Genomic DNA, 25,269 nt, shown 5'->3' on the forward strand with positions numbered 1-25,269 from the left:
TTACCAACATTCTCAGTAGTGATGGTATTTCCTACATGTCAGATACACAAATGAAAGTAATAGGATATTCTTTGAAACTATTTTGTTTTTTAAACCCACTCTTATGAAAATTAATTGTTAGTATTGGTCTTGCCTCCAGGAAACTAGTGGACAACCACCATCTTTAAGGACATGTATATCTACCGCAGTATAGTAAAGCTGTCTTTGTCCCAGTGAAAACCAATCACTTCAGACCACTTTTAAGTCAACAGTTGAAGACATTGTTTGCTTTGACGTGGAGAGTAGCTTTGTAATGCAAGATCTCTTTGATTTAAATTGTTTTCCTTTTTCGTTGGAATTAGTTCCACAGGGTTGGCTGTGGTAGTTGGTTTTCCACACAAGTTGAATGTTTTGAGGTTTACAAATACACCATATAAATCATAATGAAAATGTAAAGAATAAAAGGAAAATCTCCCACAAACTTCATGCATGCCTGTAGGAGGTGAGTGTATAGAGGCTTTGACCTTGATGTTGCTCTGTATTCTGGCCCGCTGGGTGGAAATTTGAAGCAAACTCCTCACTGGCTCCTGTTTTACAGCTAGCACACGTTTGCAGACACCACCTCCCCCAAGGGAAAAGGGCCCTAGGAGAAGGAGCAAATCGTCTCCGGACTTTGTTCCACCTGAGAGACCGCCTGCAAAGAGGCACTGGATCCCAGACGAAAAGGAAACCACCTGCATGGTTTGCAAAAATGAGCAATTCACCATGGTAAGAAGCTCTTCCTGCACTTTAATATCTTAGTTCAAGTTTGTGCTGTCAAACAATATTTCCTCTTGCTTCACAAAATGCCTCCATCTTTCTGCACAGATGATGAAAGCTAAAGAATCACTTACTACTTTTAATATAGAGGCTTATTTCGGTTGTTGTTAAGAGGAATGTAAATGAAATGGTATGTTGGCAGAATAAGGGGTGTTTTTACTTTGTCAAAAACAGCATATATAGGAATAAAAGAGAATGCTTGTGCCAAGCTTGACAGCATCTCTTAATAATAGCCTTTGGCACTGCACCCTTTTACCTGCAGGGTGTTTGTGGGTTACTCTGGCGCCCTCCAGGAATACTGTAAGAGGGACCCTAGTAATGCTGAGTTGGTTAGACTGCATCATTGCCCACTGCTACGCCTTGTAAAGTGTTAAAGTGGGAGATGAGAAGCGAAACACTGCTGTCTGCAGCAGATTGTTGTTTTGTTCAAAGAAGTAACTTCTACATTGTTTTCCAAAGCACATGGATGCCCCTTTGTCCAATTCTTTCCCTTACCAAACTTATGGGAAAACATTCATCCAAAAACTTTATCCAGATCTTCTCCCCTCTAGTGTACATGCCTGAGCACATCACAATAGTTAATTTTGTTCGCCTGCAGTATGTACCACTGTACCACAGTAATGTATTTTGTATTGCTGAAAACTAGTATCTGCTAGTTCGTATTTCCAGATGGCTTTTTCTGTCTTAGCAAATCAGTTTTTTTTTTACATATTCTGGTAATTTTACTTATGTCAATTTTGCCTATCTCCAAGGCTTGTATAGATGGAGGGAAACTTTTTTATGATGGTAACATAGAATTTTTTTTCAGGAATAACACACACCTTCAAATCATGCTCAATCATGGATCTTTCATTTCATGAAAAACTATATATAATTCTTCTGGTGATTGGACTTCATACTTTTACACCATAAAGATACCCAGGTGGAAAAGATTTGGTGAAAAGTGATACCATTCTGCTTTTGGATCCTTCTGTTTCTTATTTGGGGGGAGGCCTAGTCTACCTCTTCGTGTCTAAGTCCCAGTAATCTGATACAACGCAGTTACTGCTCCACCATATACTTGTCTTACTCGGAAATAAATTTGACTTTATTGCAATTGAAGTCACGTCTTTCGCTACAACTGGTACAGCTTGATTCTGACTCAGTTGTAACACTTTAACTACTGGGACATAACCCTCAAGCCCTTTACAAACTCTTTTGCTCAGACTCAAACTAAAGTCAGTATAATCTCTGAGATGACAACAGAGATGATGGGAATGATGCCCAATATCATGAATACATAAACTTGTACATGGATTTGCAAGCCGCTAGTGGTCTGGATACCTCCACTAACAGTGGATTGGGTTCCCCCTGACCTTCCAACTGAGGAATAAACTTTTGCAGGCGTATGGGCAAAGTTTTGGACCACAGCTTCCTTCCATTGATTTCAATACAAATGTGCTGACAGAGGTTCTGCATCTAGTGAGCTGCTTCTTCTTCTTTAGTGAAGCGCTCACTGACACATTAATGGGCACCTGGACCAAACTTTGCTCTTGCCAGTAAATAGGCTGGTGCCCGCATGACATAGGCCTACCCCAGGAGAACCTGCCTTCCTTACCCAGCATCCTACAGCAGGAAGTCTGGTTGCCCAAGCTTCTACAAGCAGAGTAAATCCCAACTCCTTTTCTAGAACTCTTCCTGGTAGATAATTAAAATATTTGAAGGCATTCTGAAAACAAGTATTTTCTTCTGCTAGCTTTGCTCTGCACTCAGTCAGTGCTAGCTACCTTCTAAGCAGATATTTATATGTTCTATGGGATATAGTCTGTTAGAGCTTGTCGACATTTCCGAAAGAGTTTCACACACATTTAGATCAGATCATTCAAAATGGACAGGATGCAGCAAAGAATGTGATTTGTTCAGGACTGGACACTACTGACTGTTTAGGCAGGGAAGATGGTACCAGAGTGGTGTTTTGGTGCCATGAGTGGATGAGGTCCACAGGCTTTCTTTGGTACAAATCCATACATTGTCAATAGACATGCTGTAGGGAAATGCCCCTCTTTGACATGGTAGCCCCCACTTTTTGACTGGTACATGATGTTATTTTGAGTGGGAGGGTACTGGTTTCTTGCTAACCAGGTCCCCAGGGCCAGAGCTCTTTCCCAAAACGGTGAACATTTAGCACCCGCTGTAAGCCCCTAGTAAATGGTACCCCAATATCTAGGGCCTGAGGCACTAAAGACAGTCCCTAAGGGCTGCATCACGAATTGTTCCAGGAGGGATGTTTTTTATCAAACATTTCGTCTTGATAAACCAACACTGGTGCCAGTGTTTGAATGATCAAAACATGCCCTCAGGGGGCATCTTAGAGGTGCCCCCTGAAAACCTATCAGCCTCTGGCGGGCTTGCTAACTGTATTCTGACAGCCTGCCACTCGAGCCAAGATGACCTGCTGATTATCCTCCAGGGGCTGGTGAGCTTCAAAGGAGCAGCCGCCTTTGGAATGCAAATCTAGTCCCCCTCACAAGAGAGGTTGCCACCCCCCTATCCAGAGCCCCCTTGGCACCTGGATAGGCGATGCAGTATCTAGTCAGGTAGCTGTGCCACCCCCAGGCTAGTACCATCCTTAATTTGTGCTACTGTGAGGTGGACACAATTTCCCAAAGGTAGCCATCTTTGTGATGGCATACCTAGGAATTCTGGGACAGGGTTATGCCCACTTCCCACAGGAAGTGGTCATATAGCGGCGAAGTGACCCCAAAGGTCAGTAGCCCATTGACTCCTACCCTACACTCCCCTAACACTCCTAAATTTACTATTTAGGGAGTCCCTGGCACTAGAGAAGCAGATTCTGATGACCTAAGAAGAGAGCGGACACCAAAGGGCTGCAAAAGCAGAAGATAAATGAAGAGAGCACCTGAATTGACCCCAGCCCTCCGGCTGCCTGCAGTCCTCATCAAAAACTGCACAAAGTCGACTCGTACTGCAGCAGTGACTCCAGAAACTTGAGAAAACTGCTTATCTTCGACAAACACAAGGCCTCCCATGAACAGCTGACCTGTTCAAGAAGAAACTCCAAAAAAGAGACTCAAAGACCTCTAGAACCGCCAGAACGACACCTAAAGCAGCCACTGCACTCGTCACCACTGGCCCTATCTGAAGTGGGACAATGGTGCCAGGAAAGTTCAGCCCTTCAGAGCCTGAGTCCATTGTGGTTTCACCCCTCTTGGACTCCCCAGTCTTTGCACGTAGGCCCCCTCAACGGCAACTTCTCCGGTAAGAAAAACCCAACGCCTATGACACCTCTGCACTTGTTGCCCCTAGGCGTGGAGAACCAGGACCAAAGGCGTCTCCAAGTAGCGCAAGGCCTGAGTCCTCTGTCTGGTTCAGCCCAACTGGCTTCCTAGCCAGAGCCTCTTTTTACAGTGACTGATCGCCTTTGAAACACATTGGGCTCCCGATGCTGATTTTCACCCAGCAACCGTCCCACTCGTGCTGCTGGTGGTGTACTGTTGTTGCTGCTTTGGACCTTGCCTACAACTCACCTTAATTCCTGGAGATTGGTCCTGTAAGACGATGTACTGTACCTGTTTGCAGACCTTGTTCTTCCTTCCATAGGCTAACATTACCAAACTCAGAGATTTCAGTGTCCACTTTTTAAAGTGAAAAGAATTTATATTTGAAAATGTTCTTACCTGACTATTGTTCTCTGATGTCTAAAAATATATAAAGGTACTTGCTTTTTAGGACTCCTGGCGTTGAACCGCGCGAAAGCGCGATCTCGCCAGAGACCTATTGTGAGCGACTCTGCTTCCCAGGAGAGGGGACAGGAGCTGGCCGCGCGCTCGGAATTGAGCGGGCCACGCGCACGCGAACACACTCGCTGTGCCCAGCTCCTGTCTCCTCTCCTGGAAAGCTGTACCACACAGCCACACCTCCCCCTTACGCATGCGCACACACACGAGCACACCTACACACACGCACACACACACACACGCACACACACATACAGAGACCCCCGTCCCCCCTCACCCCCCTGCCGCCGCCGCTTCACATGTTCGTTCTTATAGCGCGAACTCGACCCAGGGTATCAAAGCACTTTAACATTAGCAGCAAACAATTGCATTACAGACGGACAGGGACATGTTTCATTTTAGGCCCGGAGAGATTTAAGTGATTTGCCCAGAATCACAGGTAGCCTAAGCCTCCCGCCAAGACTAAACCCCCAGCTTCTAAGTCTGCCGCTGTAGCCATTACAACACATCTTCTATCTGCTCTTCGTTTCATTACGGTTGCACAAGAAGCCTTTGAAACGGAGGGGGTTCTCTGATGAGTGACAGGAAGCCGCCTTCGTGCTGACCAGGAGGAAGCACTCGGTCGGTCTCGTGACTGCTGTCACAGCAGCTTCCCTCTGGCGGCGAAGACCGGCCGCTGTGTGGCTGACTGGCCTCTGTCTCGTGCCTGTCAGTAGGGTGGGTTCTCACATTTGCAGGTGTTGCTTGGTTCCCTGAGCGCTGCCCCTCGGAGACTGCTGGGAGTGGTGTGTACGTGGTTGACTTTGGCTCAGACGGCCGCTTCGGCTCACAAGTTTCCCAGCCAGTCAGCAGTTGTAACGCAAGGCCTGCGCTGCTGCTCTTGAGTGCCCTGTATTCCGTCGTATCGCGGCTCCTCCTCTAAGGGGCGGAGGCCGAGCAGCGCTGACTGCCTCCAGGTGCAGGGCGGCCCCGGCTCAGCATTCCCCCCCGCAGCCAGATACAGGCTCAGGCCGGAGGGGAGATAGCCGCTATCAGCTGCGGCGCCGAGCCCAGGACCCGTGATTTGAAACATGGGGACCCTGAAGAGGCTGCGGCAGCTCTGCGAGGACTTGCAGCACCCGGACAAGGTGGCGCGCTTCCAGCGGCTGTGTGGGGTAGGAGAAGCTGTGGAGAAGCACTCTGGGGCAGATGAAATGGACGGGAGCACCAGGAGCTGCGGCACAGGCTACCCAAGGACCGGGTTTGGGGTAAAGGACAGTGCAAGAACTCTCTAACTAGGGAGGAAGGCCAGCCTTTCGAGATCAGTAACCGGGTGCTGTACTACTTGTTCACCCTGGGCACAGAGCTGGGCAATGAGCTCTTCTGTATCTCATTTTTCGCCTTCTGGATCTGGAACGTGGACCCCTACGTGGGCCGGCGGCTGATCATCGTCTGGGTGTGGGTGATGTACCTGGGCCAGTGCACCAAAGACTTAGTGTGGCGCCCCTCCTCGCCGCCCGTGTTGAAGCTTGAGGTTTTTTACAACTCCGAGTACAGCATGCCCTCCACGCACGCCATGTCCGGCACCGCTATCCCACTCTCTGTGCTGCTGCTATCCTACGGCCGTTGGCAGGTGAGTGCCCATGGGTGTTGCGTCCGTTTCACCTTTGGGGTGGCAGTTTTGCACCTTAGTTTGAGGGCGATAGGTGTCACATTTGCGAAAGTTAAAACTGTTGGCATTGTCATACACAATACCAATAACTCAAACTTTAATGCTGCGAGACCTATTGCATTGTAAATGCTTGTTTTATAAATTGGTGTGGATCTTATTTTTTAGGCGTGTTCACATTTATTGTCCATTGTGTGTATTTACAAAGGTCTTACATTCCCCTGGCTCTAAGCCTGCTCGACCACACGACCCCCTAACAGATCACTTTGGGATTGCATAGCAAGCCCTGTCCACTGATAAGGGAACCTCTTTACACTATCTATCAGATTATTGATGTATTACTTAAAGAGCCAGCTTCCAGCATGTGCCATTTGGTGGCACCCATCTCTTCAGAGATAAGGAGGACTCTTCACTGGAGAAGTTAAAGAAAAGCAGGGCCAAAGGGCGCCCCCTAGGCGTTTCCTCGCCAGTGTGGCAGTATCCTGAGCAATTATGCCTCTTTCAAGGCTTTGAAGGGGTTCAGCGCAAAGACAATACCAAGACTCTCCACTCCAGCAACAGACACTCAGGCCTTTTGAGGCTGAGGTTAGGTATTTAGCCAACTTAGTAAAGGCCAACAGGGGCAAGTCTCCCAGTGCACCAACTTCAGCTGCCACACCGCTACAGTTTTCTTTTAGCAGTGCATGACCACCTTGTAGGAGGCAAAATAAGTTATTACCTCCAAGGTTGACAGACTTTCACATTCGACCAGTGGGTGTAGGAAAGTGCCCCTTTTTGCATGGTTGTCCCACACTTTTTGCCTAACGTTGATGTACTTTGACCGTGTGTGCCCTTGGTTCCTGCCAACCAGGTACCCACAGCCTATATTCTTTCCCTAAACTGTACTGAAGCAAAACCCAATTGACAACTCTCTGGCCACATATAAGTCCCTTGCAAAAGGTACCATAGGTACCAAGGGCACTGTCACCAAGGAAGGCCTCTAAGGGATGCAGCACTGATTGTGCCACCCTTAGAGGCCCTTTACCTTTACACACACACACTGCCATTGCAGGCTGCGTGTTATGGCGCAAAACTAAGTGAAGAGTCCACATGACGCACATCGCTGTGTGCCATGCCTACAACCCATTGCCCTGGCATAGGTAAGCCACCCCTCTAGCTGTGCGCACTATACCAGTGGTGAGGGTACAGGTGCATGAGCCCTGTACCCCTACAATGTCTAAGTCAATTCTTAGACATTGTAAGTGCAGTAATGCCATAAAGAGTATATGGTGCTGGATGTTTGTCATTACGAACCCGAAGGACCTGCTCTGCCTTACCAAACCTGACTTTGTCCCCCGTGAGCACCGGATTTGCACACATACAGATTCTGGCTCCGGACAAATCTGCGAGTCTGCACCTGACGCCCACGGCCGACTTTGAGTGACCCAACACCATGAGGAGGTCTCCCCAGCGATCCTGACCTGGGATCTGGTGATCCCTGACCTGCCCAAAGTATCCACCCGACACCTGCAGCCCCTTTCTGGAGGATCCCCTCGACCGTAGACCAGAACTGGTGAGAGAAACCCAACGCCAAAATACACACCGGCACCCGACGTCCCTTTGCCTTGGGTGGCCCAACTGACAGTGCCCCGGCATCCCCAGGCATCCCAACTTACCTCTCCAATTGGTGGTCGCCTCCAGAAGATCTTAATTCCCGAGCCTGCAGTGTTTGTTGCAACCGGAGAATCCCCATTGAAATCAACAGGGCACCCAATGCTAAAACAGCACCCTGCACCCAGCTGCCCCTGTGCCACTGTGGGTGCACCTTGTGTGCTAAATCGACCCCCCTTCTCCCTGAGCCAAACGCCAGGAGCTTTGCTCCCACAACCTTGTGGCTTGCTCGAGAGGAGCCACCAACCGGAGGCCCTCAACCCCCCATTGGATAACATTGCGCCTCAGCACTCTGCACCCAGCCACCCTAGTGCTGCTGAGGGTGCTTTGAGAGTGCATCCTTGGCCCGGGGGGAACCCTGGTTCTAACCTCAGAAACCCAACTCCCACAACCAAGTATTTACCTGTAAACCAATAATTCCTCCCCTAGGATTGCATTGGCTGTTTTTCTGTGAAAACGCTTCTAAGTGTGGAGTTGGTTTGCATGAAACCTTGAAAAACTTCAAATGTATAAAAACTGAATTACTTACCTTTTCTCTAGGAAATGTCCCTGTGTGCTATCTAGGCATATCGCACTGAATAGAAAAAGTAACTTAAAAGGTAATCCGAAAAGTAACGTACAAAGTAATCTCAAAATTAACTGTTAAGTAATTTTGACTGTTGACTTACCTGTAATCAAACCAATTGCATCCATCTGCTTTCCAATTGTATGGAACTGAATTATACCTGCAAAAGTATTATTTCACTTACCTGCACCAGGCCTGGCTTGGTTCTAGAAAGAAAATAACTAAATAATATTTTTATGCAAACAAATTAGTCTGAGATCAGTCTTTGGGCGTGTGACATAAAGCTTGCCTGAATGTGTACAATAAATGCTCAACGCTGCCCTCTGATTAAGCCGTACTGCTCACCCCCACTACCACAAATATAGAGTAAAGTATTATCTGCTTTTACCTCTGCCTACCTTGGGGGTTCCACTGGACTCTCTGCACACTCTACCTATGGTATATACAGAACCAGCTTCCTACAGTGGGTGCTCCATATCATTCAACAAGGTTACATTATGCCATACCTGTTAAACCTGCAGTTTATCCCACCTACCTCAGAGCAGTTTTTGGAAGACCATTTGTCTATTCTGCAAAAATAAATCCAGGTTCTTCTGCACAAAGAAGCCATAGAAAAAGATCCAGTCATCAGAAGTAGGGACTGTTTTTTACTCCTGTTATTTCCTGGTGCTGAAGAAGGACAGAAGCTTTCATCGTATTTTACATCTTCGCTCTCTCAATTTCTTCCTGAAGAAGGACAAATTAAAGATGCTCATGTTGGCCCAAGTTCTGTCTGTACAGGATATGGGAGACTGGATGGTAGTGCTTGACATGTAGAATGCTTATTTTCACATACCCGTCCTGCGGTCCCATATGCGCCACCTGCAGTTTAAGAAGGGTCATGAGCATTTTCAGTTTTATGTAGTCTCCTTTGGCCTTACCCCAGCTCCTCGGGTCTTCACGAAAGAGATGGGGGTGGTCACAGTGCATCTTTGGAGATTGTGGTACCAGTCTTCCCCACCTCAACGACTGGCTGTTGCAGGTTTGCCACGTTCTTCTATTATTTTCTATTCTTCTAGTCTTATAAAGCGCATGGCTGTCCAGATAGGCCTCCCAGTGCTGACTAGCCACAGGGCAACTGACATGCGGAACCTACTTGTCTCATATTTAACAGTTTCCCAAATTTCAATTCTGATTGCATTTGTCTAGTTCTTCCTAACAGTTTCCTGAATTTCAATTTTGATTGCATTTTATCTCATTTGTAGCGGGAGAGAGTTCCAAAGCTTTGGGGCAATATAAGCAAAAGAGCAACCTCCGGCTCTCTTAACTTTGGGGACTGTAAGTACAACTGATTAGTGGAACGTTAGGATCTCACTGGCATAGAGTCTTCAAATTAATTCTTTTATCCGCTGGAAGCCAGTGCAGAGTCACCAGAGCTGTCCTTGCTGGTTGGTGTTTGGGTATTTTTAGGAGGATGCGTGCTGCAGTGTTTTGTATGACCTGCAATCTTTTCAAGACTGACTTTGAGCTTCCAAGATGTAAGCAATTGTCGTAGCCAAATCGGGAAACTACCAGGCCTTGTACCACCACTCTATGTGTTGAGTCTTGTAGCCATCTCAGAAGTCTTTTTAGAGTGCAAAGTAAGCCAAAACAAGGGACAGTTAATTTCTTGACCTGGTTTTCTGTTGTCAGTTTTACATAAAGCCAAACTCCTAAGCTTTTGATTTTCCTTTTGGGGGTAGGATAGCTGCCCAGAGTAGTCGGCCAATTCATTTCCATCCACCTAGTGGGATTGTTTCCCACTATCATCACATGTGTCTGTGTCCGTTAAGCTTTTAGCTGCTGGATGCCATCTAGTCCACTACATGTTTAAGGCAGGAGTTGAAGAGAGTGGAGGTCTTTTCTGTTTGATCAGACGCACTTATAATAATTTGCATGTTGTCTGCATAGTAGATTGAATAATACCATAGGATGTTATAGTCTTTTCCAGTAGGGCGACATGCAAATTACAAATGGTAGGGCCAAGGAACAAGCCCTGCGAAACACTGCACTTAAGGGAAAATTTTTAAATTGTGTATCTTCTTCCTGTACTTGGAAGGCGCGATTGTAAAGTAAAGAGGTAAGCCATTTCAGGGCTGTGTCCTAATGCCCCCTTCAGATAGCCTTTTGATCAGGGTTGAGTACTACACTGTGTCATAGCGTTTTTTGATGTCCCCGGGTTTCATCAGTTAATAGTGGGAAAATAGGCACATGAGAAGTGTGTTTGACACCAAAGAGATTTTTTCCTTAAAGATGTGGTATTGTAAATAATCATTTATTTTAAATGAGGATTTGGTGTGTGGTTTGAATCTGAATAATTATGAGAATGGTGAGAAAGTCTTGAATCAATTAGGAGGGGGGGAGCAAGATTAAATTAAAAACCGGGGACATCAACGGTACACTCAATGAACTATAGGTTAGAGAGAAGTAGTGCTCAGGTGTATATGGGCAGAGATTTAATGGTCAGACTACAATTGTTTTATGTCTTTTGTATAGGTATTAATTTTTGAAACTGTAGGACAGAACTATTTCACCCTGAAGAAGGTTGCCTTAAGTAGTGGGATCCAACCGAAATGAGTTGATGCAATATATCAAACTTAATCTAAAAGGCATTGAGGGATACAGTTGATATACTTGTATTACTGATAACCTGTATTTCAGATCACGACCAAGTAGATCAGTGATCCTCAGACAAAGGTGTTTGTCTATCTTATTCTCCCGGTTTTTGTCTGTAAATGTGTACGTTTTTTAATTAGAGCAAAATGTGATTGTCCACTGTCATTTTCTTATTCTTGTCTGCACATTGGGTAGATAAATTATGTTCTTTTTGATGCGAATGACATTTTTAACTGTAAAGCTTACTTTTAAATAAATGTTATTCTTTTTGCACAGAAAGTTTTTATCAAGTATAGACACTGTGCCTTCGATAAATAAAGAACCGAATTGTACAGTCATGGGGTCTTAGAATCATGTCTCCAGGGAAACGTATGGTATGATGAGTGAAAGTGTGAGTAAAGTATGAATTGGTTGTAAGATTTAGTGAGGCATATCCAAAGGGAGTTTTTTTTAAGACTGGACTGTTACTCACTACACCAGATGGCACAAGTGAACTCTGCAGTGGGATTTGAAGTCTCAGTGAGCTCACCACTAACCGAATCTTTAGATTACATCCAGGTCTTGAGGTGAATGCTAAAGACCTGCAATGGTGGTCGCTCGGCCTTAATTAGAATAATGGCAGAATCCTTTCCCTGCCTCTTCCAGAGCTCAAGACAGTCACAGCCAGCATGATGCGCGGGTATTCGCGCGGGGGGTTAATTTAAAAATAAAAATAAAATTGTGGAGGGTAGAGCAGGTTGCCGGGCTCTGGCTTCCGGTCTCGCTGAGGGGAGGAGTTTGGGGTTAGCTTTCCAGCGCTAATCCACCCAGGTGCTCCTTAAGTCCATGCCAGTTGTCACACGCAGCAGACGAGCGCAGTTGTAAGTTTGTCGCGCTAGCTGCACTACCATTTTTAAAAGATGCAACCTGTTTTAAAACTTTTAAATTCGACTTTGCATTCTGCACTTAGCTGTGTATTTCGTCTTACGCTCACTCACTCGTCTACGCTAGAGCCCCTACCCCGGTCCACCACGGGCGTGCCCGATTGTTGTAGAGGGTAGAGCAGGTTGCTGGGCTCTGGCTTTCAGACTCGCTGAGGGGGGGAGTTTGGGGTTAGCGTTCCAGCACTAATCCGCCCAGGCTATTTAAGTTCATGCAGTTGTCATGCGCAGCGGGCGCGCCGAAGTCAAGCCTGTCTGCGCCTGTTCCGTGGCCAGCGCCAGCCATGCTACCGGCCTCCCATCGGAGCATGAATACTTTGGACCAGGTCCCAACTAATTGTAGTTAATGATGAAGGGTGCAGTGCTCCGTTGCTATGTAAATTGTCGGGGTAATTCAACGCTCATTTTAAGTGTGCTACTTGCTCATTCTCTTTTAAGCCAGGTCTTAATATCTCATCCAGACTATTCCCCTCTTCCACCAGATCTGTAGCACATGCCTTTCTCCAAACATCAAGGCGTGTCTGCTTAGCTGTAGATCGCTACCTCGTAATTCAGGAGATATTTGGCCATCCCTTACCACTCATGCTTGGGATTTAATATTTCTCACCGAAACATGGGTAAAAGACTCCTCAAATCCCGACCTTAATCTAGCTATTTTCTCTGAATATCGTTTTGTTGGGATTAATCGTACCAGCTTCAAGGTAAGCGCTGTAATCCCTGTGATCTTATGCTCGAGCTGGAAGATCTCCTCGAGGAAGCTCTCTCATATTGGCCTTTTAGAAGCCATGTACTTTAGCATTTCTGAAGCCCTGCGTTTAATTTTGGCAGGTATTCTTTTATATAGACCTACCGGTTCCCTCCCACAATCCCTTATGGATTTCTATACTATAGCTGCTGATCTATCGCTCAAAACACCCCCACTTCACTATTTTAGGTGATTTCAACCTGCATGTGGATAACACCTTCTGTAACAAAGCTGGACTGCTCCTCGATACCACAATGAGCCTCAGTTTGACCCTGCGGGTTAGTGGCCCCTCATCTGGCTGGCCATACGCTGGATTTAGTGTTCACAAATCATCGTAATCTGAATACCTCATTACCTATCCCTCTCACTTGGTCAGACCACTTTCTTAGTCTATTTAGTCTGGCTACTACCCCTTGCTCTGACATTCCAGTTAAGGCCAGGGATACCGGCAGGAAATGGTGCAAAATTACCTGCTCCTCACTGGCCCATGCACCTCCCCACGGTTTGTGGCAGTCAGAAGGAGATTTAGACACTGATGTTTCAAAGTTTAATGACTGGCTTTCCTCTGCTATAAACACGATTGCCCCTATGCAACCGATAAACTCTTCCAGATTAAAACCCTCTGCTCCTTGGTTCTCCTCCGCCTTGCGTGCTGAGATGAGCCTTTGTAAAAAACTTGAGAGGAACTGGAGACAATTCTATGATCCTGAGGCAAAAGCTATTTACAGAGCCGCCATTAAGAAATTTCATAAATTTAAATGTTCCATAATGAAAGAGTATTACATTGAGAAAGTCAGCTCTGCTGATAATTACTCAAAAACACTATTTAAAAGAGTGGAAGAGTTTTCTAAGCCATCTGCATTATTTAGCGCGATACCACCTAGCCAAGAACTCTGTGATGGGTTATCTAACTTTTTTCACGAAAAAATCCTAGACATTTTTTCTACGTTCAACCAGTCCGGGGATTCCCCTGCTCTTGACACCAGGGCAACCAATAGGAGGCTTTCACTGCCTTCCTTGCTATCTCTATGGATACCTTTTCTCAAACAATGTTGGCATGCAAATCAGGCACTCCTTTGGACCCCTGTCTGGCACAAATATTCAGTGCACTCGCCCCTCTTATCATCTCTCCACTGAACTTGCTTTGGAACACCTCTTTACTAACTGGTTACTTCCCCTCGTTGTGGAAACAGGCCATGCTGATTCCCATTTTAAAGAAACCTGTATCCGCCCCATCGGTGTTTAGTAACCATAGACCCATTTCCCTTTTACCTAAACCAGCCAAAATCTTGGAGAAAGTTGTGCAAGAACAACTCTCTAACTATCTGGAGTCCAGGCAACCTTTTCCACAACTCGTAGTCTGGTTTTAGATCTGGCTATAGTACAGAGACTGCGCTTCTGGAGGTGTCAGAGACTATTCGAGAATGGGTGGACACAGGCGAGGCAGCAATGTTAGTGTTCCTCGACCTGTCCGCGGCATTTGGTATGGTCTCTCATACCATATTGCTTGAGAGACTGAATAGTCTTGGGATTCAGGGCACCCCTCTGGCTTGGATTAAATCTTTTTTAAGTGATCTACCCAACAGGTCTACCTTCAACCTTTTGTTTCGGAAAAGAAACCACTTAGTTGTGGTGTTCCCCAGGGCTCTGCCCTGAGCCCACTGTTTTTTAATGTCTACGTATCGCCGCTGGCTACAGTGGCAGAATGTGGGGTATGAGTGATCTCTTACGCTGATGACACACAATTAGTGTTTTCATTTAGAGATCACTCTGATGCCAGGTTTTTGACTTCAGACGTTGCCTTGGCAATAACTCCACCTGGATATCACTCAACACCCTCAGGCTTAACTCGGATAAAACTGAGGTGCGTTTTTTTTAATTAACCCTTCTCTGTTGGCCTTCTGAATTGAATCCCCCTCCAGCACCGGTGGGTTCTGCGAGAAATCTGGGATTCATATTTGATAATGAACTATCCTGTGAGGCTCAAATAAATAAGGTCACATCTGCTTGTTTCGGTAAACTCTGCATGATCCGGAAAATTCTTCCTTTTCTTCCTTTCGATGCTTGCCGAACCATTATTCACGCCCTTAAAACATCACACATAGATGACGCAAACAGCCTGTAGGCAGGAGTACCAGCCTATCTGGTTAAAAGTCTGCAGATTGTACAGAATGCGGCGGCAAGAATAATCTGTAACATCCCATATAGTCACTCAATCTCTCCTCACTTAAAAAAGCTACATTGGCTACCTGTGACTAGCTGCATTCAGTTTAAATCTCTGGTCCTGGCTCATAGAGCAATGGAGGGTCAGGGGCCGGCCTATCTTGGAGCCAGACTGAAGCATGCTCAGGCCAACCGATCTCTTAGATCTAAATCGGGCGGTAGTTACATGGGTTCGATAAATCCAGTTTTTTTGGGGGGATAACAAAGGCAGAATAGAAGCCTTAATCCAATTTTTTGGACATGTTCCAGTTTTGAGAATAAGGTTGAAAGTATCAATTACTTGCTGTGCGATAGGATCCACAGCCACAGAGGCTATTTTGGTTGGGGGGGCTGGGGGGGGGGGGGGGGGGCAAGGATCCACTTATGACCCTGTTTTAGTGGTACAGAGAAGCTTGCTAACGTAAGACATGGACGGAAAATGCAAGAATCGAGCCAGGTCAGTTGCTGAAAGACCATTAAACGCTATTAAACTGGCCTGAGCTCCTCATTGTAGGAGTGCACATGATGCTGAATTGTTATTTCTCTCGCAGGTAATACTGCCAGCAAGTCATCCTACTCCTGTATAAGGATTATGTTTGATGCTTCAGCTAATGCTCCATATGATCATGTGGATTCTCAGTTAAAATGGGATATTTAATGAGCTCCTTGTCAAAACGCAATAAGCTGGTGTTCTCACCCAGCCAGCTGCCAGGTGATCTTCGTGGACCTAAAGAAGTCTCCCAACATTTCCTTCCAAGAACATTTGGCACAAACGTTTGAATAAGTTGGTATTGACTTTAAGTCTCTACACCTTACTTTTGAAGTGTTTTATTTTCGTGCCCGCACTAAAATTGTTCCCACAGGAAAGTGAGCAGATTCTTATGAGTCATTTCCCAAAGAAAGTACCAGTGTTTTGGAAGTTAGTTGCCTTCATTTTCAAGCCTCCCACTGGAATTACCAATTGCAGCTCGTTTTGTTTATACCAATCCAGCTGAAATTCAGGAGGGCACTGCAACTATTCTGCTTTACCTATGGATCCTAAATAATTGGACCTTGTTTAACACTCATCATTCGCTCCTCTAATTCCACCCCCCCCCCCCCCCTGCACTGTATTTTCGAGCTTTGATGCACCTGGGCAGGCCCAAGCAGTATACGCATCTTACAAAAATACAAGTAATGCCTTCCATATTCACTCTTGCTCAACGTGTGACTCAGTAATGATGTTTGGGCAACAGGAGTGCGTGATTAACACATTTATTTGTAAATATGTCTGATCCTACCTCTATATATTCTCTTACTTTGTGTCATTCACCATTCCTCACTTCATCGTCGTTGCCTCTATGCATCAGTCCAGATCAAATGCACTCCAGTGTACACCATTTTAATGTTCAACATTCCTGCTAGAAGAGTTGCTCAAAAAACTTCAAATGCATAGCATGATAGGGAGCTCTTAGTGTATGTGCTCATGGGTGATTTGATTTAGAAATGTGATCAAATGTACTTCTTTAAAAATTCAATGAAGTCATTGCGAAACAGTGATCTTTCCAGGTTTTGAAGAGAAAAGGGCCTCTTCTACAGGTTTCAAAACCTCATACCTAAGCCCTTCTTTTTTAGGCCAAACACCAGATTTCTTAAAACTGGGCTTTAGAAAGGGAGTCTTCACCTTAGAAGGATGGGTGTTGTACCCGGCCGAAGAGGTTTATGGATTTCTTTATCTTCTCTATAGACATGATGCCAGCAGAGGATTGTTCTGACCCTTTGGGGAACATGAATAGACATAGGGGTGACCCCTCACACAATAAACATGCTCCCCCTGCTTTCCTAATTATACCTGAATGGTGTAATGAACATCTCTGCAAATACTTGGTTTCAGGGTAATTCGAGGCACTCTAGCTCAGCAGTCTTTCAGAAAGACCTCAGACACTAGCGGAATACCAGAACCCCTGTGTGGGCCCCGAATATTGTTACTGTTTGTCATTGTTATAATAGCTGTCTTTTTGTTTTGGGAAAGATGTGACATGTGTAGTTTAGTAGCATTTTAGGGACTTCTCAACATATTTTCTAGTGAGTCCTGCATTAAATCACTTTACATTAGAACAATGTCATAACCAAAAGATCGAAGCTGTTTGTTCATCTAAGGAAAGTGCCTATATGTGCTGGTTCACCCTGTGCAGCTTATGTGTTTCATGAAACGTTGGCCACCCTGTGATCTAATAGTTTGACATTCATCCCTCCTGTTTTTCTTTTAAAGTTCAATCGTCGCCATCACTGTAGACGGTGCGGAAGGTTGGTTTGCAGTTCCTGCTCCACAAAGAAAATGGTCGTGGAAGGTTGTAGGGAGAACCCAGCTCGTGTGTGTGACCAGTGTTTCAGCTTTTACACAAAAGAGTAAGTGACATTGTGTGCATTTATGTATTTGTGAATTATGTGGATTCTAGTTAGTTTATGTTAAGCAAAGACCAGATGCTCACTAGTGTACCTGTAAGGCTACTTACCAAGTTGGACTGTACTAGTGGAAGTTCTGGCAGAGAGGGATCTTGTATTTTACTTTGCTGTACAGGGATTGGAACATTGCCAGATCTGTAGACATGATTATTCTAGTTTTGTGACTTGAGATCTGGGGAGCAATTATTGACTGCATAGGGGTAGGACGGTGCTTATGGGCCATGAACATTGGCCTTCCTGAATTTTAAGCAGATGCATCCTGGAGGTAAACATGGTATGTACAAGACAGAGTGGCTTACGCTGCTCTGTTCTGAGCCATCAGAATATATAGCAACACAGCCTATTTTATTGACAGTACAAAGAAGCAGTAATGAAATCCAAACTCCAATATCGACTGCACATACACCAGCACCCACCCTACCCCATCCACAACAGCACACTAACAGCAAATGTTCTCCACTCATTTATTACAAACTAACCTTACACAAAATGTAATGTCTCAACACCCTCTACAAAACCCCATAAAGCACACCCATAAACCCTTCTACCCCAGCTACCACACATTTTCACCATCGCTTACAAATAATACACCACTCTATCCTATACCTCTAACCAATCCACTCATCACAAACGCAACCCAAATTCACACCATGTTTATATCCCATCTAGACACACACTGCCTGCTCTAATTACCTGTCTCCTGTTTGTCACCAACAAACTTATATTTAGCCTTCCATTTTTTCATCCACCAACTCCCTCATCTTCTTTCTACCACAATAACACAACCACACAACACTTACACTGCACCACACCTATTACCTCTTTTAGCAATCGCATCAAACACAAATACTTACTCTTGAATCTAGTTCATCCCCTCTTATACACCAAATACACTCTGTTCACAAACACATCACCACCCATTTACCTTACAACTTACTCACCAACAGTAATTCACATAAACATCCTGCTCAGAAAATGTCAACACTTCCTTTCACAACTCCTCAAAAACAAAACATAACACACACACCAGCACAGCAAAATCTCTCACACACAACACCTCATAGTACTTTGTCACAGACTACTAACATACACCTAATCCCACCTTCCTGACTACTCATATGATACGCGCCACGAACAAACACCAATGCCAAGCTTGTTCTCTTCCCCCACACCCAACACATATACTGCAACTCTCTTTTAACCGCCTTTCATCCATTGGACAATTAGAGCCTTACAATATGACCCACTTGCTGCATCACCACTCCTAACTCGTACACCTTCCACCCTAAACAGAAGCAAACAAAAGAAGTAACTTGCCACTCGTCATAGCTTATTCATGTCTTCTGCTCAACAAGGCTACTCTACAAAAACAACACAGCTCACCAACTCTCAACCACCATCTACACCACCTACATACACAGATCCATCAAAATGCCTTTTTAGCCTGCTGGACGAGGAGCACGATACAGAACAGCTACACTATTGCTCTCCTTGTACAGCTAATACCAACACTAAGGACACACCTGCTACAAGCCCACAAAATACTGCTCACTCTTCTACTAAACAAAGTCACACTATCACCAGAGCACATTCTCTAAACTGCCTACTAATAAATGCTTATCTGAAAGAGACACGTTAGTGATAGATTCCTTACCTTAGAATATCCCCAGGCGTCAGACTGGATCCGGAAATTTTTGCGTAGCAATACCCCTGCGCGTCGGTAGGCGTTGTCTGCGGCTCCGCCTCCGTCGTCGGCGTTGTTAGCGCCGGAATGACGTCGTCGGAGTACTTAGACGCCGCCCATGCGCGCTGACGTCAGTTCTTCTTTTTTCCCCGCCAGCTAGCGCAGATCCGGAGAAGCTCTACCCCTAGTCATTTTTTGACTAAACTTTTGATCTTTTTGATCATTCTTTTTCTTCGAGTCTTCAACTCTAACGGTGCCGGTAGGGATGCCCGGGTTCAAGCCCTGCCCGAAGTGCGATCGACTGATGTCGGTCACGGACCCCCATCGCCGGTGCCTGGAGTGCCTAGGCCTCAATCACAACGACCGCACCTGCTCCGACTGCCCGGCCCTGACGTCGAAGGCTAGGCTCCCGCGAGCGACTCGAGCTCCGGCAGTCGGCCCCGCGCCACTCCAGGTCCCTGTCCCGGTCCCACGGGAGGTCGAGGGACAGGTCGCGAGGTCAGAGTCATCGCAGCTCCAGGAGTGGACACCGGTCGTCAGGCTCCAAGTCCTCAGATAAGAGGCATGAGAGGTCGGAGAGACGTCATCGTTCCTCCGACCCACCCCGACGCTCGCACGATGCGGCCGGGGGCTCGGGCGACACCTGGGTGATGCGGTAGTCGCAAGCGTCGCCGCCTGCCCCACACCTTCGGGTCCCTGGGCACGACACGACGCCGGAGGAGATCGAGCGGTACCTCATGGCCATGAGGTCCCTCCCTCCTCAGTTGGGTTCCGTGGCGCCTTCGGGCCCAACGGTCCCGACCGGAGGCCCTAGCAGGTCGGGTGCTTCGGCCCCGACGCCGCCGGGTGCTTCGCCCCGACGCCGCCCGGTGCTTCGGCTCTGACGCCGCCGGCGACTTCGGTCCCGGCGCCGCAGGACCTCACTGGATCCACTTCCGGACCCGGATCGTCGCCGGTCGACCTCACGACCTCACTGGCGCCGGCCCCACGGGTGTCGCCCCCGGCGCCCGCTGTGGGCGCCGTCCCCAATGTCCCCTACGGTCCGACACTGGCGCCGTTCCGGCGCCGCTGGGCGCCGCTTCCAACGGCCTATGGAGATTTTTATTTCCCCGAGGAGGCCCCGTCTGCTAATCCTGTTTTGCAGGTTACGAGTGACGAGGAGGATTGGGAGGGGTCTGAGGACCCTCTGGCACTGGAGTGCCAGTCTCAACAGGACTGGACATATGAGTTTGGGGAGGCCAGTGGTCTTGACACATCGCCAGACACTGGATTTGCCTCCCCTCCGACTGGCTTCGGAGGAGGGGTCTACATATAGTGTAGTGTTGACGAAGGCAGCCAAGGCCTTACACCTTGAGCTCCCCGTCGCGACCGTGAGGACTAACCTCCTCACTAAGGTCCTCAAACCGCAGTCAAGCTCCAGCGAGCCTCTGCTGCCGTTCAATGAGGCCTTATGTGACGTTCTTGTGGGCACTTGGTCCAAGCCCGCCACAGGCCCGCCTGTGGATAGGAACGTGGCCAGACGCTACTGCCCGGCCCCGGGCGACCCATGCTTTTTGTCCACCATTCCCACCCCGAGAGCCTGGTCATCCAGGCCTCCAATTCCCAAACTTCATTCCCGTCGGCCTGCCCGACCGGGAATCCAAGAGATACGAACAGTTCGGGAAGAAGGTGTTCTTGTCTGTTAGCTTAGGGCTGAGGTCTGTAAATACCGCCTGTCTCTTGGGCCGCTACACCCACACTCTGTGGGACACGGTTGCGGAGGTGCTGCCACAATGCCCGGAGGAGGTCCGGGCTAAACTCGCCCAAACCCTTGCGGAGGGCCGAGATGCAGCACTTTATTCCATCCGGTGTGGGCTGTATACAACCGACTCACTGGGCAGGGCAATGGCAACGACGGTAGCGGTCCGACGCCACGCCTGGTTGAGGTCCGCCAACTTCTCGGCCGATGTCCAGGCCACACTTATGGACATGCCGTTCGATGGCCGTCCCCTCTTCGGCTACAAGGCAGACCATGCGCTGGAACGTTTTAAGGACTCCAGGGCTATGGCCAAGTCCTTGGGCCTCACGGCCCCATACCAGCAAACGGGTGCCTTTCGCTCCTTTTCGTGGCCACGGAAGGGGCGCCCCCACACGTGCTGCCAGCCACGCGCCGCAAAATGTTTAACAGCGCGGTGGCGGCCGTGGAAACCGCCGTGGCGGCGGTCGGGGACAACGGCGAGGCCATTCCACACCGCCCTCCATAGCACCCGCCTCAAAACCTTCCTAGTCCGAGTTTTCATGCCCATGTGACGCCTGTGGGAGGCAGGGTTCGCCATCACCTCTCCCATTGGCGCACTATCACTTCGGACAGGTGGGTGCTGCAGATCGTCCGAAGGGGCTACTCCCTCCCCTCCATCCATGCCACCGCAATGCCACCGCGTGTCGGGGGATCATTTGCAACTTCTGCAAGAGGAAGTCACGGCCCTCTTGGCCAAGGGGGCCATCGAGCGCGTTCCTGGGCCAGAAGTAGGGTGTGTATGTTACTCCCACTACTTTCTGGTACCCAAGAAGGGCAAAGGGGGCCTACGCCCTATCTTGGACCTGCGGAACGTCAACGGCTTCCTCCGAGAGAAGTTCAAGATGCTGAATTTGGCTCAGGTCCAGGCTGTCCTGGACCCGGAAGACTGAATGGTAGCGCTGGACTTGCAGGACACTTATTTCCACATCCCCGTCCTGCTGGCCCACCGGCGTTACCTGCAGTTCACGTTAGGCCAAGAGCGCTTTCAGTTTACCGTGCTCCCCTTCGCCTTACCAGCACCCCACGGGTGTTCACAAAGGTGATGCCGGTGGATCATCTGCGCAGGTTAGGGGTGTCAGTCTTCACCTACCTATACGACTGGTTGTTGAAGGCGGGCTCGCCCCAGACAGTCGTCAGCCACCTCCAGACTACGGCCGACCTCCTGCATGTGCTGGGGTTCTCCATCAATGTGCCGAAGTCGCACCTGTGTCCCTCTCAGAAGCTCCTCTTCATCGGAGCGGTTCTCGACTCAGCGCAGTTTCGGGTTTACCCTCCCTAACAGCGGGTTCGGGATATACAGGCTCTGATTCCCATCTTTCAGCCATTATCCCGAGTCTTGGTCAGGTTGATGCTGCGGCTTCTGGGGCTGATGGCCTCCTGCATCCTTCTGGTGCATCACGCCAGGTGGCGGATGCGGGCTCTGCAGTGGGACCTGAAGTTTCAGTGGGCAACCTGTCCGATCATGTTTTGATCTCGGAGGGCACTGTGAGACAACTGCAGTGGTGGCTCACGGACCGCAACTGGGTCAGTGGCAGATCCCTCTCCCTACCCCACCCGGAGCACGTGGTTGTGACGGACGCGTCCCTCCAGGGCTGGGGAGGCCACATGGGAGAGGCGGAGATCAGAGGCGTCTGGTCTCCGGCGCAGTCCCGGCTCCATATCAACCTTTTGGAGCTGCAGGCGATTCGTCTAGCGCTGAAGGCATTCCTCCCCTCTGTCCAGGGGAGTGTAGTGCAGGTGTTCACGGACAACACCACCGCCATGTGGTACTGCAACAAACAAGGCAGGGTGGGGTCGTGGACCCTATGCCAGGAGGCTCTGCGCCTCTGGCAGTGGCTGGAACATCAGGGTGTGACCCTGGTGGTTCAACACCTGGCAGGGTCTCTGAATGCCAGGGCGGACGAACTCAGCCGTCGGTGCATGATGGATCACGAATGGCGTCTGAACTCGGATGTGGCGCAAGCCTCTTTCAGCAATGGGGAGAGCCTTGGTTAGATCTTTTCGCCACAGAAGAGAACGCGCAATGTCATCAGTTCTGCGTGTTGGAATTCCCAAGACTGCACTCGCTCGGCGACGCTTTTCGTCGCGAGTGGAGTTGCGGTCTATTGTACGCCTTTCCGCCTATACCACTTCTGCCCAGAGTGCTGAAGAAGATCAGGCACGACCGGGCCCAGGTTATCCTGGTGGCTCCGGACTGAGCAAGAAGATACTGGTATCCTGAGCTACTCAGCATGTCAGTCAATCCCCCGATTCGTCTGCCTCTTCGGGAAGACCTTCTGTTGCAGGAGCAGCGGACGGTCCTGCACCTGAACCTGTCCAGTCTCCACCTACAAGCTTGGAGATTGAGCGGCGGCATTTGAGGTCATTTGACTTGCCTCCCGAAGTCTGTGATATTATTATAGCCAGGCGTCCCTCCACAAAGTCGGTATATGCCTGCAGGTGGAACAGATTTGTGGCATGGTGCACAGCAAAGGCTGTGGACCCTCTCTCTGCACCCCTTTCTGACGTTCTACTCTTCCTTCTTTCCCTTGCCCAGCAGGGCTCTGCTCTGGACACTCTTAAGGGGTACCTTTCTGCTCTTTCCGCCTTCTTACGGCTACCTGATCAGCCGTCCTTGTTCAAGTCCCCCATTGTAAATAGATTTCTAAAGGGCATCACACGTTCCCTCCTGTTCCCTTCGTGATGCCCCAGTGGGACTTGAATCTTGTACTCACTTATCTGATGTGTGCTCCCTTTGAGCCGCTCCATAACTGTCCTCTCCGTCTTCTTACCCTGAAGACTGCTTTCCTGGTTGCCATCACCTCTGCCAGGAGAGTGAGTGAGCTCCAGGCTCTTTCTTCTATTCCACCTTTCCTCTCTGTTCATCCGGACAAGGTGGTGTTGCGTACACGACCTTCCTTTCTGCCCAAGGGTGTCATGGCCTTCCACATCGGGCAGTCCATCACCTTGCCCACCTTCTTTCCGCCTCCGCATCCCTCGAAAGAGGAAGAGAGGCTCCTCCGTCTGGATCCAAAACGTGCGCTCTCTTATTACTTGGATCGCACACGCCAGTTCCGGGTGGATGACCAACTCTTTGTTGGTTACGTGGGTGCGAAGAAGGGAAAGGCGGTACACAAGAGGACCATTTCATGGTGGATCATCTTGTGTATTCAGGCATGTTACTCCATGGCCAAAAAGGAGCCCCCTGCTGGATTTCGGGCTCATTCCACTCGTGCCACGGCAACAACAACTGCCCTGGGCCGAGGAGTCCCCTTACAGGACATTTGCCAGGCAGCTACGTGGGCGTTGCTGCACACGTTCGCAAGACACTACTGCCTGGACAGTCAAGTCCGGAGGGATGGCTTCTTTGGCCGTTCCGTCCTCCAGGACTGTCTGGTGTGATATTGGTTCGCAGACCCACCACCGGGGTTGGTATTGCTGGGGTATCTATTCTAAGGTAAGGAATCTATCACTAACGTGTCTCTTTCAGATGCACAAGTTACTACTTGTGTAACGATATATCTGTAAGAGACATTAGTTAGTGATAGATTCCTTACCAACCCACCCATCCTCCCCGTTCTGCGAACCGATATCTAGGGTTAAGGTCATCCCCTTTCAGGGCCCTAGTTTCATGGCACCAGTGTTGGTTCTATCATGGCTCTGCGTATCTGGCGCGGAAAAGCTGTGTATCAGAACTGACGTCAGCGCACATGGGCGGCGTCTAAGTACTTTGACTACTTCATTCTGGCGCTAACGATGCCGACGATGGACGCGGAGCCGCAGACGACGCCTACCGACACGCAGGGGTATAGCTACGCAAAAATTTCCGGATCCAGTCTGACGCCTGGGGATATTCTAAGGTAAGGAATCTATCACTAACTAATGTCTCTTACAGATATATCGTTACACAAGTAGTAACTTGTGCGATTGCACTCTAAGAACGAGCATCACATCTACAACCTTCTCACTGACACAAAACCTGACCTACTCTTCATAACTGAATCATGGTTTGGAGATGATATGGCTCCAGTTTTGCTTGAAGCCATTCCTCTATGATATCAAACTATCACCCAAAATCGTATAGGCAAAAGAGGTTGTGGCTTAGTTGTTATGGTCAGGCAAACAATAAATATCACTATAACTGATGACATCTCCATGCAAGGTTGTGAGGCCCTTTTCATCAGCTGCAACCCTACACCATCTTCCTCCTGTAACTACCTGTTCCTTTATAGACCTCCACCTAGCAATGCAACATTCCCAGACACATGTCTAGACTCTGTTTCAAACCTTATCACACTGCACTCCAACGTATGCATTCTGGGTGACCCCAGCATTTGGTTTGACAAACCCAATATGCCCCATCCAAAAACTAGGATCACTGACCTAGACTCACTGAACCTGCATCGGATCGTCCACAAACCCATACACTTTGCTGGACACATCCTCGATGTCATTTTTGCAAGTACATAACTAGTTACCTTTCAA

The 25,269-nt window shown here is 48.3% G+C and overlaps 1 protein-coding gene across 3 annotated transcripts in view; it reads left to right on the forward strand.

The window, feature by feature from the left end:
- ZFYVE26 (zinc finger FYVE-type containing 26) overlaps nucleotides 1–25,269 on the forward strand; it is a 710,441-nt gene that overhangs the window by 421,612 nt on the left and 263,560 nt on the right. For all 3 annotated transcript variants that reach the window (XM_086937127.1, XM_086937129.1, XM_086937128.1), the window contains 2 exons: nucleotides 578–747; nucleotides 17,151–17,287. In XM_086937127.1, coding sequence (XP_086793253.1) covers nucleotides 578–747; nucleotides 17,151–17,287 — 307 coding nt within the window. The remainder of the gene's footprint in view (nucleotides 1–577; nucleotides 748–17,150; nucleotides 17,288–25,269) is intronic.

The sequence above is a fragment of the Lissotriton vulgaris genome, chromosome 9 (assembly GCF_964263255.1).
Source record: "Lissotriton vulgaris chromosome 9, aLisVul1.2, whole genome shotgun sequence".
Lineage (NCBI taxonomy): Eukaryota > Metazoa > Chordata > Amphibia > Caudata > Salamandridae > Lissotriton > Lissotriton vulgaris.